The sequence below is a fragment of the Dendrobates tinctorius genome, unplaced genomic scaffold (genome assembly GCF_039654945.1).
Source record: "Dendrobates tinctorius isolate UK_male_01 unplaced genomic scaffold, ASM3965494v1 ptg000455l, whole genome shotgun sequence".
NCBI lineage: Eukaryota > Metazoa > Chordata > Amphibia > Anura > Dendrobatidae > Dendrobates > Dendrobates tinctorius.
Genome location: NW_027362117.1, coordinates 1,797,220 through 1,816,788, shown reverse-complemented (window position 1 = coordinate 1,816,788; position 19,569 = coordinate 1,797,220). Strand labels below are relative to the sequence as shown.

Below are 19,569 nucleotides of genomic sequence, written 5' to 3'. Positions count from 1 at the left end.
TCATTTATGTGATCGCTGTTTGACATCATTTATCTGATCACTGTGTGACATCATTTATCTGATCACTGTGTGACATCATTTATCTGATCACTGTGTGACACCATTTATCTGATCACTGTGTGACACCATTTATCTGACCACTGTGTGACACCATTTATCTGATCACTGTGTGACATCATTTATCTGATCACTGTGTGACACCATTTATCTGATCACTGTGTGACATCATTTATGTGATCGCTGTTTGACATCATTTATCTGATCACTGTGTGACACCATTTATCTGATCACTGTGTGACATCATTTATGTGATCGCTGTTTGACATCATTTATCTGATCACTGTGTGACATCATTTATCTGATCACTGTGTGACATCATTTATCTGATCACTGTGTGACATCATTTATCTGATCACTGTGTGACATCATTTTTCTGATCACTGTGTGACACCATTTATCTGATCACTGTGTGACACCATTTATCTGATCACTGTGTGACATCATTTATCTGATCACTGTGTGACACCATTTATCTGACCACTGTGTGACACCATTTATCTGATCACTGTGTGACACCATTTATCTGATCACTGTGTGACACCATTTATCTGATCAGTGTGTGACATCATTTATCTGATCACTGTGTGACATCATTTATCTGATCACTGTGTGACACCATTTATCTGACCACTGTGTGACACCATTTATCTGATCACTGTGTGACATCATTTATCTGATCACTGTGTGACACCATTTATCTGACCACTGTGTGACATCATTTATCTGATCACTGTGTGACACCATTTATCTGATCACTGTGTGACATCATTTATCTGATCAGTGTGTGACATCATTTATCTGATCACTGTGTGACACCATTTATCTGATCACTGTGTGACACCATTTATCTGATCACTGTGTGACACCATTTATCTGATCACTGTGTGACACCATTTATCTGACCACTGTGTGACATCATTTATCTGATCACTGTGTGACATCATTTATCTGATCAGTGTGTGACATCATTTATCTGACCACTGTGTGACATCATTTATCTGATCACTGTGTGACACCATTTATCTGATCACTGTGTGACATCATTTATCTGATCAGTGTGTGACATCATTTATCTGATCACTGTGTGACACCATTTATCTGATCACTGTGTGACACCATTTATCTGATCACTGTGTGACACCATTTATCTGATCACTGTGTGACACCATTTATCTGACCACTGTGTGACATCATTTATCTGATCACTGTGTGACATCATTTATCTGATCACTGTGTGACATCATTTATCTGATCAGTGTGTGACACCATTTATCTGACCACTGTGTGACATCATTTATCTGATCACTGTGTGACATCATTTATCTGATCACTGTATGACATCATTTATCTGATCACTGTGTGACATCATTTATCTGACCACTGTGTGACACCATTTATCTGATCACTGTGTGACACCATTTATCTGATCACTGTGTGACATCATTTATCTGATCAGTGTGTGACATCATTTATCTGATCACTGTGTGACATCATTTATCTGATCACTGTGTGACACCATTTATCTGACCACTGTGTGACACCATTTATCTGATCACTGTGTGACATAATTTATCTGATCACTGTGTGACACCATTTATCTGACCACTGTGTGACATCATTTATCTGATCACTGTGTGACACCATTTATCTGATCACTGTGTGACATCATTTATCTGATCACTGTGTGACACCATTTATCTGATCACTGTGTGACACCATTTATCTGATCACTGTGTGACACCATTTATCTGACCACTGTGTGACATCATTTATCTGATCACTGTGTGACATCATTTATCTGATGACTGTGTGACACCATTTATCTGATCAGTGTGTGACATCATTTATCTGATCACTGTGTGACATCATTTATCTGATCACTGTGTGACATCATTTATCTGATCACTGTGTGACACCATTTATCTGACCACTGTGTGACACCATTTATCTGATCACTGTGCGACATCATTTATCTGATCACTGTGTGACATCATTTATCTGACCACTGTGTGACATCATTTATCTGATCACTGTGTGACACCATTTATCTGATCACTGTGTGACATCATTTATCTGATCACTGTGCGACATCATTTATCTGATCACTGTGCGACACCATTTATCTGATCACTGTGTGACATCATTTATCTGATCACTGTGTGACACCATTTATCTGATCACTGTGTGACACCATTTATCTGATCACTGTGTGACACCATTTATCTGACCAATGTGTGACACCATTTATCTGATCACTGTGTGACACCAATTATCTGATCACTGTGTGACACCAATTATCTGATCACTGTGTGACACCATTTATCTGACCACTGTGTGACATCATTTATCTGATCACTGTGTGACACCAATTATCTGATCACTGTGTGACATCATTTATCTGATCACTGTGTGACACCATTTATCTGATCACTGTGTGACACCAATTATCTGATCACTGTGTGACATCATTTATCTGATCACTGTGTGACATCATTTATCTGACCACTGTGTGACACCATTTATCTGATCACAGTGTGACATCATTTATCTGACCACTGTGTGACACCATTTATCTGATCACTGTGTGACACCATTTATCTGATCACTGTGTGACACCATTTATCTGACCACTGTGTGACATCATTTATCTGATCACTGTGTGACACCATTTATCTGATCACTGTGTGACATCATTTATCTGATCACTGTGTGACATCATTTATCTGACCACTGTGTGACACCATTTATCTGATCACAGTGTGACATCATTTATCTGACCACTGTGTGACACCATTTATCTGATCACTGTGTGACACCATTTATCTGATCACTGTGTGACACCATTTATCTGACCACTGTGTGACACCATTTATCTGATCACAGTACGACACCAGTTATCTGATCACTGTGTGACATCATTTATCTGATCACTGTGTGACACCAGTTATCTGATCACTGTGTGACATCATTTATCTGATCACTGTGTGACATCATTTATCTGATCACTGTGTGACACCATTTATCTGATCACTGTGTGACATCATTTATCTGATCACTGTGTGACATCATTTATCTGATCACTGTGTGACACCAGTTATCTGATCACTGTGTGACATCATTTATCTGATCACTGTGTGACATCATTTATCTGATCACTGTGTGACACCATTTATCTGATCACTGTGTGACATCATTTATCTGATCACTGTGTGACACCATTTATCTGATCACTGTGTGACACCAGTTATCTGATCACTGTGTGACATCATTTATCTGATCACTGTGTGACATCATTTATCTGACCACTGTGTGACATCATTTATCTGATCACTGTGTGACACCAGTTATCTGATCACTGTGTGACATCATTTATCTGACCACTGTGTGACATCATTTATCTGATCACTGTGTGACACCAGTTATCTGATCACTGTGTGACATCATTTATCTGATCACTGTGTGACATCATTTATCTGACCACTGTGTGACACCATTTATCTGATCACTGTGTGACACCATTTATCTGATCACTGCGTGACATCATTTATCTGATCACTGTGCGACACCATTTATCTGATCACTGTGCGACACCATTTATCTGATCACTGTGCGACACCATTTATCTGACCACTGTGCGACATCATTTATCTGACCACTGCGTGACACCATTTATCTGATCACTGCGTGACACCATTTATCTGATCACTGCGTGACACCAGTTATCTGATCACTGCGTGACACCAGTTATCTGATCACTGTGTGACATCATTTATCTGATCACTGTGTGACATCATTTATCTGATCACTGTGTGACATCGTTTATCTGACCACTGTGTGACATCGTTTATCTGACCACTGTGTGACATCGTTTATGTGATCACTGTGCGACATCATTTATCTGATCACTGTGTGACATCGTTTATGTGATCACTGTGTGACATCGTTTATGTGATCACTGTGCGACATCATTTATCTGATCACTGTGTGACATCGTTTATGTGATCACTGTGTGACATCGTTTATGTGATCACTGTGCGACATCATTTATCTGATCGCTGTGCGACATCATTTATGTGATCGCTGTGTGACATCATTTATCTGATCACTGTGTGACATCATTTATCTGATCACTGTGCAACATCATTTATCTGATCACTGTGTGACATCATTTATGTGATCACTGTGTGACATCATTTATCTGATCACTGTGTGACATCATTTATGTGATCACTGTGTGACATCATTTATCTGATCACTGTGTGACATCGTTTATGTGATCACTGTGCGACATCATTTATCTGATCACTGTGTGACATCATTTATGTGATCACTGTGTGACATCATTTATCTGATCACTGTGTGACATCGTTTATGTGATCACTGTGCGACATCATTTATCTGATCACTGTGCGACATCATTTATGTGATCGCTGTGTGACATCATTTATCTGATCACTGTGTGACATCATTTATCTGATCACTGTGTGACATCATTTATCTGATCACTGTGTGACATCATTTATCTGATCACTGTGCGACATCATTTATGTGATCGCTGTTTGACATCATTTATCTGATCACTGTGTGACATCATTTATCTGATCACTGTGCGACATCATTTATGTGATCACTGTGTGACATCATTTATCTGATCACTGTGCGACATCATTTATGTGATCGCTGTGTGACATCATTTATCTGATCACTGTGACATCGTTTATGTGATCACTGTGCGACATCATTTATCTGATCACTGTGCGACATCATTTATGTGATCACTGTGTGACATCATTTATCTGATCACTGTGTGACATCATTTATCTGATCACTGTGTGACACCATTTATCTGATCACTGTGTGACATCATTTTTCTGATCACTGTGTGACATCATTTATCTGATCACTGTGTGACATCATTTTTCTGATCACTGTGTGACATCATTTATGTGATCACTGTGTGACATCATTTATCTGATCACTGTGTGACATCATTTATCTGATCACTGTGTGACACCATTTATCTGATCACTGTGTGACATCATTTTTCTGATCACTGTGTGACATCATTTATCTGATCACTGTGTGACACCATTTATCTGATTGCTGTATTATACTCTTCATCTGTCTGACTCTATAGTTGTTCTGTAAGGATATTTATCTTTTCACCATTTTACTATTTTGTTGTTAGGTTGTCTGCTGCATGATGCTTTTCATCTCACACGTTGATACAATGTATCTAGATGCTTGTGGGACTGTTCAATTGTCACAATTTATCACTCAATTAAAGCAGGTCAAGCATAATTATAAAGTATGAATCATTCACTAAGAAGCTCACCTGTAATTGTAAAGCGGAGTCAGAGTCCACATAAATTCTTCTTGCCAGGCCGCCATTATCTAGGGACATTTTCTCTAAAAACTCATAATCGACGTCATCCCCAAATCCCAAACTGTACAAGGTCGCCACGCCGCCAGCGGCTCGCTTCACATTCCTCATTATCAACTCGTTGTTCATTTCACCTTATAATTGAAATGCGGAAAAAAAAGAGACAAAAGCAGGAAACAACAACATGGCGCATCAGGAAAACACAGAAGGCAACGATTCCTAGAGATAAAAAGAAACTTGCAGCCAAATTGTGAACATACAGCATGTGACATCACTACTCCCCCAATATAAATAATGACATCACTACTCCCCCAATATAAATAATGACATCACTACTCCCCCAATATAAATAATGACATCACTACTCCCCCAATATAAATAATGACATCACTACCCCCCCCAATATAAATAATGACATCACTACTCCCCACAATATAAATAATGACATCACTACTCCCCCCAATATAAATAATGACATCACTACTCCCCCAATATAAATAATGACATCACTACTCCCCCCAATATAAATAATGACATCACTACTCCCCCAATATAAATAATGACATCACTACTCCCCCCAATATAAATAATGACATCACTACTCCCCACAATATAAATAATGACATCACTACTCCCCCAATATAAATAATGACATCACTACTCCCCCAATATAAATAATGACATCACTACTCCCCCAATATAAATAATGACATCACTACTCCCCCCAATATAAATAGTGACATCACTACTCCCCCCAATATAAATAATGACATCACTACTCCCCCAATATAAATAATGACATCACTACTCCCCCAATATAAATAATGACATCACTACTCCCCCCAATATAAATAATGACATCACTACTCCCCCAATATAAATAATGACATCACTACTCCCCCAATATAAATAATGACATCACTACTCCCCCAATATAAATAATGACATCACTACTCCCCCAATATAAATAATGACATCACTACTCCCCCAATATAAATAATGACATCACTACTCCCCACAATATAAATAATGACATCACTACTCCCCCAATATAAATAATGACATCACTACTCCCCACAATATAAATAGTGACATCACTACTCCCCCCAATATAAATAATGACATCACTACTCCCCCCAATATAAATAATGACATCACTACTCCCCCCAATATAAATAATGACATCACTACTCCCCCAATATAAATAATGACATCACTACTCCCCACAATATAAATAATGACATCACTACTCCCCCAATATAAATAATGACATCACTACTCCCCCAATATAAATAATGACATCACTACTCCCCACAATATAAATAATGACATCACTACTCCCCCAATATAAATAATGACATCACTACTCCCCCAATATAAATAATGACATCACTACTCCCCCAATATAAATAATGACATCACTACTCCCCACAATATAAATAGTGACATCACTACTCCCCCCAATATAAATAATGACATCACTACTCCCCCCAATATAAATAATGACATCACTACTCCCCCCAATATAAATAATGACATCACTACTCCCCCAATATAAATAATGACATCACTACTCCCCACAATATAAATAATGACATCACTACTCCCCCAATATAAATAATGACATCACTACTCCCCACAATATAAATAATGACATCACTACTCCCCCAATATAAATAATGACATCACTACTCCCCCAATATAAATAATGACATCACTACTCCAAATACAATTGATGATCTCGCACAGATGATGACGCGTCTCCTTTTTTACATTTTTTTCGATTTACATTGTAAACATGAAACACGTCCCCACCACCATCAGGCCCCGCTGTCCTGTATACCCGACCATACTTATTAACCCTTTCATTCCCACCCGCAATCTCAGCCCTACGTACCAAGTGTTGGGTCTCCATCAGAGAGGAATATTATCGATGAGGCGCTGATTTCTGGTAATATTCCGGCTTCTCGCGCCTCTTTCAGCATTGTGGCCGCAGATAGTAAAGCAGAATTTATATCAGTTCCTACAACACAAAAATGTACAGATCATATAATACAACTTCAATTCCAAGAAAAGTCTAACCACTGTGTAAAATGTAAAGAAACCAAGTATACGACGATCTGTCATCCCCACATCTTACTCTCATGGAACGTTGGACATTTCTCCTTCATTTGAAACATTTAATTTATTGTAAACCTGGGATGGAGGTAACAAAAGGCGAGTAACGTAAGTGCTACTAATGAACAGGCGGCGGCGGGTCAGTGTTCCACTGTCACATGACTGTACTGCGTAAGACAGCGCTTACTGAGAGTGCTGGGGGACACTCGCTTGGCCACGGGACTCAGTCACACAGGAACGCGTTTCTCCATTAAACAGTCTATTTGGATTATTTAAACATCATAAACCGCACCGTAGGCCGTGTTGCACATCACAGACCTAACTCATAGTCCACAGCCCTTCTTAATACATGACATTATATGGCAGACTCTAAACACGCCGGACTTCTCATTTCGCCCCGTTACCGTGGGAGACCGCACGCCGAACAGTTCAGTAACATCCATGGAACATCACAAGCACCAACAGTTTGTGGAGTTACCTTACAGGAGCTCCTGCTCCTCACACTGACTCCTGTCAGTCCTCTCTCCTGGGGGAAGCTGCCTTACTGGGATTACCGTCCTTGTGACCAGGGCACTCCCGGGAGTCCAGACCCGCAGAAGGACTGGTAGCTTCCCCAATGCAATTCTGTCACAGACTCTGCATATACGGCCTCTCCCTGTGCTCTTAAGAAGTTCACTCCATGGACCTTCCAACACAGGCCTTCAGGTCCATGGCCTCACCATGTGCTCCTGGAGTCCGATCCTACTCCCAGGATCTTCCAACACAGGCCAACCAAGACCTTACACTCTGACCATTCAGGTCCAAACATGCTCAACTATATGACCCAAACCCTGGTCACATTATGTACCTGTAACCAGGTGGGCGATGTATGTGTGGATAGTCAATCCCACCCAGCTCTCTGACTAACCCTATAAGCCCCCCTAGTAAACAAACAAAAACACTTGTGGATCTACAAGTCCCAGAGCAACTACATTTCAGGCTTACAGCGCAGACTTCATCTGCGACACATACCGGACATTTACAATAATGTCAGTTCCTATCTCACCATCACAATTATGCCTCAACGCGTATCCTGAGGAGCACATACAGCGCCCCCTAGCTTCAACAGGCGTCACTGCCTCACATAAGAGGACGTGAGAGAGGCAGAGTCTCTCCAAAGCAAAGATGGTTGGAGGTCACCGATCTGTGAACAACTGCAGCTAAATAATTGTGGAAGAACTTCAGAAAAATGTTCTTCAATGTAAAATTACAAAGACTTTCAATATCCCACAATCTACAGCAATTAATATCATCAAGAGATTCGGAGATTCTGGAGAAATCCATGTGCACCAGGGTCAAGGCTTTCAGTCAGTCGGGGAGTGCTGCACTAAATACAGGCGTGAGTCACTGCATGGGCTCAGGAATAATCCAGAAATCATTGTCTATGATCACTGCTCTCTGGGCAATCCACAAATGCAAGCGACAGCTCCATCATGTAAAGAAGAAGCCAAATATCCACAAAATTAAAAAATACTGCCGTCTTTTCTGGGACAAAGCTCATTTATAATGGACGGAGGCAAAATGGAAAACTGTTCTGTAGTTGGATTAATCAGAATATGAAATTCTTTTTGAAAACCCTGGATGCCATGTCCTGTGGACTCAGGAGGAGGTGGACCATCCAACTTGTTGTCAAGAAGAGGGACCATCCAGCTTGTTGTCGAGGAGAGGGATCATCCAGCTTGTTATTGAGGAGAGAGACTATCCAAGTTGTCATGGAGGAAAAAGACCATCCAGCTTGCTATGGAGGAGAGACCATCCAGCTTGCTATGGAGGAGAGACCATCCAGCTTGCTATGGAGGAGTGACCATCCAGCTTGCTATGGAGGAGAGACCATCCAGCTTGTTATCCAGGAGCTGGACTATAAAGCTCCAGACAGGATGGCGCGAGCGAGGAATGTGGCCCCACTTTGCCACAAACCAGACTTACCCTGCTGGGGCGTGAATAAGCAGCTACCTTGAAGTTCACTGGAACCTCTAGTGGTGAGAACAGGCTTGTGCCAGGTACCACTCCAGGGTGGCATCTGGCAGTAGCAGCTGACGCCACATGGGGGCAGGACCCTGTAACAACAGGTGCAGGCAAGTACTGTACATAGCTGATGTAAAGGCAGGCAAATACTGGCAGGCACAGGTGACACTCTGGCAGGAATTCGAGCACAGTTTAGACTGGAGAGGCAGGAACAGTTTCGGGAAGGACTATGACACAGGCAGGTATGAATGGAAAACAGGAACGGGTAAGTTTCCAGTTCAGACTAGGAACAGTTTCGGGAAGGATTTGGACATAGGCAAGAGCAGAGCCGCAGGTGCGGGGCAAGAACAGAGCCACAGGTGCGGGGCAAGAGCAGAGCCACAGGTGCGGGGCAAGAGCAGAGCCACAGGTGTGGGGCAAGAGCAGAGCCACAGGTGCGGGGCAAGAGCAGAGCCACAGGTGGGGGGGCAAGAGCAGAGCCGCAGGTGCGGGGCAAGAGCAGAGCCACATGTGGGGGGCAAGAGCAGAGCCGCATTTGCGGGGCAAGAGCAGAGCCACAGGTGCGGGGGCAAGAGCAGAGCCACAGGTGGGGGGGCAAGAGCAGAGCCGCAGGTGCGGGGCAATAGCAGAGCCACATGTGGGGGGCAAGAGCAGAGCCGCAGGTGCGGGCCAAGAGCAGAGCCGCAGGTGCGGGGCAAGAGCAGAGCCGCAGATGCGAGGCAAGAGCAGAGCCGCAGGTGCGGGACAAGAGCAGAGCCGCAGGTGCGGGACAAGAGCAGAGCCGCAGATGCGAGGCAAGAGCAGAGCCGCAGATGCGAGGCAAGAGCAGAGCCGCAGGTGCAGGACAAGAGCAGAGCCGCAGGTGCGGGACAAGAGCAGAGCCGCAGGTGCGAGGCAAGAGCAGAGCCGCAGGTGCGGGACAAGAGCAGAGCCAGATAGGACCAGATTCACACAAGTACTTACAATGAAGTAGCAAGTGTAATGATCAGGTGTGACTGGACACAGCGCCTCCAGCAGGGCGAATTTATGACACACGTGATCCTGGATACAGCGCCTCCAGCAGGGAGAATTTAAACAATAATGGGACGTGCAGCCGGATATACCGCCTCCAGCTGGCGAATTTAAGAAATACACTTAAAACTGGATACCCCGCCTCCAGCTGGCGAATTTAAATAATAAGGGTAAACACAGGGAACAATTACAGTGGTGGGCCCTGCGATAGGGAATGGGGGACGTGGAGACCTCCTAAGCTCCCCTGAGCCAGTGTCCCTGCACTCCTCACATTCCCTATACAGGCTCCTCGCCTGTCGCTGCACGCGTGCCTTAATACCCTAGCAAGCCCTAAACCTAAACCCTAACTAGGGAATAGGTCGGTGCGGAGACTAATCCCACCACTGCACTAGAACACACATAAGGAAAGTCACAAACAGGGGAAAAAGAAAACTTAGCTCTCTCTGTGCTAAAGCTCCAGCACAGAGTCCAGCGACCGACTGCAGCCTTCCTCCTGAATAGCTGCCAAGAACTCCCTTCTGTGACTCCTTCCACACCAGGACTCAGATTGAGCTGAGCACTCTCTTCAGCTCCTTCCACCACCAAGGTTGGTTGCAAATGAACAACTATCACCAACAGTGATTGAAAACCCCTGGCTGTCCTTTATAGAGCCTGTCATGTAATTAACGTGCACATTAACCTAAAACTAAAGCTAAGGTGCGATACCACTCACCACCACCGGGACAGTCAAGACACCCTGAACCTGACAAAGTAAAAAAAAGTTCACTTTGTCAATTTAATACCGCCAGATCCAACACTGGATCATGACAGCAAGTGTATACCAAGGTCACAAATGTTGTGCAGAGACAACAGAATAGAGATCGGTGCAGGTGCAGATACTGCAAGTTTAAGGAGCAGGAACAAGGACAGACAAGCAGGGTAAGGAAGCCTCCAGACTAAGATACAAACAGGTTCAGGAATAGGACTTAGTTCAGACAAAATCAGACATGGGTACTAGTTCAGGATAGAGGATTCAGGCCTGGGTATACAGCCCCCAGGGTGGCAGAAACAAGACAGGTACAGACCTGGATATACGGCCTCCAGGGTGACAGAAACAGGGCAGGACCTGGGAATTCAGTAGTTGGACACAGACAGAGAGAATGTTGCTCAGGCCTTTTTCCCATTGGTGGAGATGCCTTAAGTGCCCGATGCTTCTTGGCAATAGACTGGTTACACATTAGGAATGTGCACACTGTCACTTTAAGAATCAGTCTGTGCAGGCGCCGCTGCCCTAAGTCAACAGCCAAGAAGTATGCACACAGCAAGTAGAGAGCACTCAGCAGCCAGCAGAAAGAGGGCAGAACTCACAGCATTGCCAGGAGTGATGAGTAAGTCGGTGTATCAACATGGTTGGAGATGGGAAGCCATGCACTGATGTCGGCAAGGAGGTTACAGCTTGTTATCGAGGAGAGGGACCATCCAAGTTGTTATGAAAGGAGATGAAGCATCTAGCTTGTTATTGAGGATAGGGAACATCACTGTCATGGTCACGTGTGTCTGGTCGCAGATGATGCTGCAAGGCGAACCCATAACACACGTGACCCTGGATACGCCGCTTCCACCTGGCGAATTTAGGTATTACACGTTATAAATATATTTCTGGAAACACCTCCTCCAGTAAGGCGCATTTAAATAATAAAGGGGGGAACCTGGGAAACTTTAACAATGGTGGGCCCTGCGATAGGGAATGGGGAAATGGAGACCTCCTGCACTCCCCTGAGCCAGTGTCCCTACACTCCTCACATTCCCTAAACAGGCTCCGCACCTGTCGCCGCACGCGTACCTTAACGCCCTTGCTCGCCCTGAGCCTAAACCCTCACTAGGGAATAGGTCGGTGCGGAGACTAATTGTCACGTCGCAGCCAGACTCAGGGCCTGCTGTTCCGGCGTCGGCCACTAGGAGGCGCCGGACGTCACTGCCAGACTCAGGGCCTGCAGTTCCGGTCTCGGCCACTCGGGGGCGCCGGACCGTCACATCGCCGTCGGACTCGGGGACGGCTATTCCTGCCTCAGCCACTGGGAGGCGCCGTGGTTCGCTCCAGGGTGAGGGTGGTGGCAGAGAGGGGGCTCCTGCACAGGCATCTGGTGGGCGCAGGCTCCGCCCCTCTGTCAGTCATGTAGGGCTTACTGCATGTCCATCTGGCCTGGTCCGGGGGCGGTCCTGGTTACATCATCGGGCCGGGAACCTGTGAGGGAGGACCTGATCCCTCAAATACCTGGGGACTGGTCTTGCAAGCCGCCGGATATATTCTTGGTTCCCCTGCGTGTTACTGTGTGAATTGCTATAGTGTATACTCTGACCTCAGCCTGGATTCTTGACCATTCTATTGCCTGCCGTTTTTGTACCTCCGCCTCTCTTCCGACTTTTTGATGCTGACCTTTGCTTGGATTCCTGACTCTCCTTCTGCCTGCTGATTCTGTACCTCGCTGCCCTCCTGGTTTTACTGACCCTGGCCTGGACTTTTGACTCTCCCTCTGTCTGCTGATTTTGTGCCTCTGCGGCGCCCTGGTCTCAGACTCCTGCCTCCTGACCTTGATTACGGGTTTTAGTTTTGACCCCTTGGTGGCCGTCCTGCTCTGGTCCACTGCTAATCTAGACAGCTACCTCCTGGGCCTTGCTACAATTCCAGATCCCTGTATAGGGGTTAAGGGTCTCGGGGTTACTCGGGGTGCTGTCCCCACTGCAGCCCAGATTCGCAGACGGCTGTCACATTATATCCGGCCATAAAAAGAACTGCTTTTTGTGTATATTTCCATCATATATAAAAGCAGTCTCCTGATTTTTTTTTTTTCCCCTGAGCTGATTACCTGGCCTACACCTGCTCCAGAGCACAGCCTGAAGGAATACTCCCATCTTCCTATACCATCATGCTGCAGCCTGGAGGCTTCAAGGGAAATGCTGAGCGTCAGAAATCCACATTCCTGGGACGTCTGCCTCTGGGCAGCTCTGGTCGTGCTGTCCCAGAGGCTCAGGTATTGCCCGCAAATGCGGCTAAACTTTTGTTACCCGTTTCTCTCTTATTTTCAAAGAAATCTTTGTGTGTGAAGGCCTATGTGGATTGTGGTTCCGCAGGCAACTTCATAGATTTTTTGCTTGCTAGGAAACTTGGTGTACCTCTTTTAAGGCTTAATGCTCCTATTCAAACCACGGCGATTAATGGTACATCCATTATCCAGGGTGGAGTGGAATTTGTTACTACAGAGATTGTTATGTCAGTGGGGGCATTACACACAGAACATATGTCATTTTTTGTTATTTCCAATTTATCACATGCAGTTGTGTTAGGTATGCCATGGTTGCGCCAGCATAATCCTATTATTGACTGGCACCAAGGGGATATCGTGCGCTGGAGTCCACAGTGTCAGAATCACTGTATGTCGCTGTCAGTGAACCAAATTAAAATTAAAACACCCTTTATACCATACGCATTCAGGGACTATGAGGACGTCTTTTCCATAGTGGAGTCTGAGAAATTACCGCCTCATAGAGAGTATGACTGTCCTATAGCCTTGGTTCCAAGTGCTCGTCTCCCTAAGGGGAGAATATTTAACCTCTCTGGTCCTGAGCGTGTAGCCATGAAGGACTACATAGCGGACAGCTTGCAAAAAGGTTTTATTAGACCCTCCACTTCACCTGTAGGGGCTGGGTTTTTCTTTGTAGAAAAAAAAGATGGTGGACTCAGACCGTGTATTGATTATCGTGAGCTGAACGCGATTACTGTGAAAAATCAGTATCCGCTTCCACTCATCCCTGATCTGTTTAATCAGCTACTGGGAGCCCGTTGGTTCACTAAGCTTGATCTGCGGGGGGCTTACAATCTGGTTCGCATAAGAAATGGGGATGAGTGGAAAACAGCCTTTAACACACCTCTTGGTCATTTTGAGTACCTTGTGATGCCGTTTGGATTGAGTAACGCGCCCGCCGTGTTCCAACACTTTGTGAATGATATATTCAGGGATATTTGTGGGGTATATGTAGTGGTTTATTTGGATGACTTCCTGATTTACTCCGCTGATGTTCTTACACACGTGCAACATGTCCGTGCTGTACTCCAGAGACTTAGAGAACATTCTCTATACGCCAAGTTGGAGAAATGTGTTTTTATGGCCGAGGAGGTACAATTTTTGGGGTACATGATTTCTGCTAAGGGGTTTCGCATGGATCCTGCCAAGATCCGACCCATTAGAGAATGGGTACGACCTAAAACTCTAAAAGCGCTGCAGCGATTCTTGGGATTTACTAATTACTACCGTAAATTCATCAAAGGCTTCTCTGAGATCGCCAAACCGCTCACGGATCTGACCCGGAAGGGGGCTGACGTGGTTAATTGGAAGCCAGAGGCACTTCAGGCATTTTCTGTTTTAAAGGAGTGTTTTTCTGCCAACCCAATATTAATTCAGCCTGATCTAGATCGCCCCTTTGTGGTAGAGGTTGATGCCTCTGAGGTTGGGGTAGGTGCAGTGCTTTCCCAAGGCACTGCCTCTCTCACTCAACTCCGCCCATGTGCCTTCTTTTCCCGAAAATTCTCCCCTACTGAGAAAAATTATGATATAGGGAATCGGGAATTGTTGGCCATAAAGTGGGCCTTCGAAGAATGGCGCCACTTTCTCGAAGGTGCTAAACACAAGGTTACCGTGATCACAGATCACAAGAACCTGACCTACTTGGAGTCTGCTAAAAGACTGAATCCTAGGCAGGCCAGGTGGGCCTTATTTTTCTCAAGGTTTAACTTTGTGATCACGTTTCGTCCAGGGACGAAAAATGTAAGGGCTGACGCCCTCTCTCGAAGTTTCTGCCCCTCACAGGCTGAGGACTCGGAACCAGTCCCAATACTGGCCAATGGGATCGTCGTGTCGGCCGTGTCTCTGGACCTTCTGGAGGAGATCCGTAGATCCTCAGAACAAGTCCCGGACACGACGCCCCCCCAGAAATTGTTTGTTCCGGCCCCGTTGCGTCTACAAGTTATGAAAGAGTCGCATGACTCTGTCCTGGCAGGCCATCCTGGTGTTAATAATACAGCCAGACTAGTGACCAGGAATTTTTGGTGGCCGACGGTGGTTAAGGACTGCAAGGATTATGTACTGGCTTGCGAAACTTGTGCTCGTGCTAAGTCCCCCCATAATCGGCCTGCCGGCTGGCTCCAGTCCTTGCCTGCCCCAGAGAGTCCATGGACCCACATCTCCATGGACTTCATTACTGACCTGCCACCCTCAGAAGGGAAGACATGCATCTGGGTGGTGGTAGACAGGTTCGGTAAGCAGTGCCATTTTGTTCCCCTGTCTGGACTACCTAATGCAGAAACGCTGAGTAAATTGTTCGTTATTCATGTAATACGACTGCATGGCGCCCCGGTGAATATCGTGTCCGACCGAGGAACCCAGTTCGTTTCTAAATTCTGGAGGGCGTTCTGCAAACGGATTGGCGTTGAATTATCCTTCTCCTCCGCTTACCACCCTGAGACCAATGGTCAAACTGAGCGCACTAACCAGGGCCTAGAGCAGTATCTCCGCTGTTATGTTTCGGAACATCAATCTGATTGGGTGGAACATCTCCCGTTAGCCGAATTCGCCCTAAATAACCAATACCAAGAATCCATCAAAACCACCCCGTTCTTCTGTAATCTTGGTTTACACCCACGTTTTGGTTCATTTTCGGCTAAGATGTCGGACCTCCCGGGGGTAGAGAAATCCATACATCACTTAAGGACCATCTGGTCAGAGGTGAACTCAAACTTGAAAGGCTCCCAAGTCAGACAGGCTTCGGCGGCAAATAAACGGCGGTCCAAGGGGCCGCACCTGGGAGTTGGGGACAAAGTTTGGCTGTCTACCAAGAACATTAAACTTAAGGTACCGTCTGCCAAACTAGGCCCCAGATTTATTGGTCCCTATGAGATTTTGGAGGTAATTAACCCGGTAGCCTTTCGCTTAAAGCTCCCTCAGTCCTTCAAAATACCCAACGTTTTCCACAAATCCCTCCTAAAAACGTACCGCTCCCCAATTCAACCTGTCCAGTCCCCTCCTCCTCCAGTTTTGGTCAAGGGTACCTTGGAGTACGAAGTCCAAGGTATCCTTGATTCCCGATTAGTGAGAGGGTCCGTGCAATACTTAGTGCATTGGAAGGGCTACGGCCCAGAGGAGAGGTCCTGGGTCCCCGCTGGTGACATCCATGCCAAGGGGTTAATTAGAAGATTTCACCTCCTTCACCCGGACAAACCGGGTTTTGAGGGTCCGGAGGCCCCTCTTAGAAGGGGGGGTACTGTCACGTCGCAGCCAGACTCAGGGCCTGCTGTTCCGGCGTCGGCCACTAGGAGGCGCCGGACGTCACTGCCAGACTCAGGGCCTGCAGTTCCGGTCTCGGCCACTCGGGGGCGCCGGACCGTCACATCGCCGTCGGACTCGGGGACGGCTATTCCTGCCTCAGCCACTGGGAGGCGCCGTGGTTCGCTCCAGGGTGAGGGTGGTGGCAGAGAGGGGGCTCCTGCACAGGCATCTGGTGGGCGCAGGCTCCGCCCCTCTGTCAGTCATGTAGGGCTTACTGCATGTCCATCTGGCCTGGTCCGGGGGCGGTCCTGGTTACATCATCGGGCCGGGAACCTGTGAGGGAGGACCTGATCCCTCAAATACCTGGGGACTGGTCTTGCAAGCCGCCGGATATATTCTTGGTTCCCCTGCGTGTTACTGTGTGAATTGCTATAGTGTATACTCTGACCTCAGCCTGGATTCTTGACCATTCTATTGCCTGCCGTTTTTGTACCTCCGCCTCTCTTCCGACTTTTTGATGCTGACCTTTGCTTGGATTCCTGACTCTCCTTCTGCCTGCTGATTCTGTACCTCGCTGCCCTCCTGGTTTTACTGACCCTGGCCTGGACTTTTGACTCTCCCTCTGTCTGCTGATTTTGTGCCTCTGCGGCGCCCTGGTCTCAGACTCCTGCATCCTGACCTTGATTACGGGTTTTAGTTTTGACCCCTTGGTGGCCGTCCTGCTCTGGTCCACTGCTAATCTAGACAGCTACCTCCTGGGCCTTGCTACAATTCCAGATCCCTGTATAGGGGTTAAGGGTCTCGGGGTTACTCGGGGTGCTGTCCCCACTGCAGCCCAGATTCGCAGACGGCTGTCACACTAATCCCACCACTGCACTAATAACACACATGAGGAAAGAGACAATACAGGGGAAACACCACTTAGCTTTGCTCTGTTGCGTGCGCTCCTAGCAACAGAGCCCACCACCTGTGTGTATCTTCTCCTCCACCTTTGAACTCAACCAAAGTAAAAAAAAGTTCACTTTGTGCTTTTAATACCGCCAGATCCAACACTGGATCATGACAATCACCCTTGCTATTGAGGAACGGGACCATCCAGCTTGTTATGGAGGAAAGGGACCATCCAGCTTGTTATCAGCATACTGTTCTGCATCTCTGCTATATTGGGCGCATTACTGCCTATGGTAGGGGCAGCACACACATGAAAGGTGCCATTACTGCTGAAGGCCTTGTATATTTCAGCTGGACAATGGTAAACCCCATACTGCACCCATCTCACAGCTCAGCTCCACAGAAGAAGAGTTGGGGTAATGGACCGGCCGCATGCAGTCTGGACTTCCACCAATAGAAAACATTTGATGTTTTATGAAAGGAAAAATCTGGCAAAGACCCCAAACTGTAGAGCAGTGAAAATCTAACACCAGAGAAGAAGGAGACAACGTTCCTCTCCCATAACTCCAGCAATTGTCTCCTCACTTCCCCAATATTTACTGACTGTTGTGAGAAGGGACGCTGAACAATGGTGGACATGACTCAGGTACAATAAGGTACACGGTCCAAGCACAATGGTGGACACGGCTCTGGCACAATGGTGGACACGGCTCTGGCACAATGGTGGACACGGCTCTGGCACAATGGTGGACACGGTCCAAGCACAATGGTGGACACGGCTCTGGCACAATGGTGGACACGGCTCTGGCACAATGGTGGACACGGGCCATGCACATTGGTGGACATGGCTTGGGCATATTTGTGGACACGGCCCTGGAACAATGGTGGACACTACTATGGCACAATGGTGGACACAGCCCTTATACAATGGTGGACATGGCTTATGCATAATTGTGGACACGGCCCTGGCACAATGATGGACACGGCTTGGGCACATTGGTGGACATGACTCGGACATAATGGAGGACACTGCTCTGAGATGTGTCACTTCCATCAATTTCTAAATGAGTAGTTTTATCAAATAATATTGAAGAATTACAGATCACTGCGTTCTTGGCGTCTCTACATTTTACATCACGGAGCAACGTTATGGGATTTGTGGTTGTTTATATGATGATGTATAAACAGGATTTCTCCATTTAAAGATCATGAAACCAAACATGGACCCCAACTCTTTAGGCCTGTTTCACTCATCCGTTTTTCCCCATCAGTCAAAATCCGCCGTTTTGCCAAAAAACGGATCTGCCATTTTTCTTGGCGGATCCGTTTTTTTCCCCATTGACTTGTATTATACGGATGGTCATCCGTTCGATCCGTTTTTTTAGGGATCCGCCAAGATTTTGCTGTCTGCAAAAAGATTTGCGCATGCCCGGGAGAAATGCCTGTGTCGGAAATGTAACCCTAAACTCTCTCTCTCTCCCCGGGCAGTGGCTCCTTTAAAATTCTTCCTTCTCTGGATCCGTTAAAACAACGGTCCAGTGGCAAACCACAGAAACGGATCCGTTGTCCGCCATTTTAGCGGATTTTAACTGACAGAAAAAACTGATGTGCGAAACAGCCTAACCCTCCATATAGTGGAGCAGCTACAATCAAACAGGTCCTAAAGGAGATCTCCATCTAGGACTTAGATGGGCGATAGAAGGAGGCCCTCAGATTCAGATCCTATCACTCAGAGCCGAGACCATTGATTCTGGCCGCCATCTCCAGAATTAGGTCATTGTCATGGAACACCAGCAGTTTCAC

General features: G+C 46.0%; 1 protein-coding gene across 2 annotated transcripts in view; it reads right to left on the bottom strand.

The window, feature by feature from the left end:
* LOC141077505 (inter-alpha-trypsin inhibitor heavy chain H3-like) overlaps window positions 1-19,569 on the bottom strand; it is a 54,919-nt gene that overhangs the window by 7,421 nt on the left and 27,929 nt on the right. For both annotated transcript variants that reach the window (XM_073564485.1, XM_073564486.1), the window contains exons 9-10: window positions 7,341-7,466; window positions 5,396-5,577 (exon numbers count right to left, since the gene is read on the bottom strand). In XM_073564485.1, the coding sequence (XP_073420586.1) occupies window positions 5,396-5,577; window positions 7,341-7,466 (308 nt within the window). The remainder of the gene's footprint in view (window positions 1-5,395; window positions 5,578-7,340; window positions 7,467-19,569) is intronic.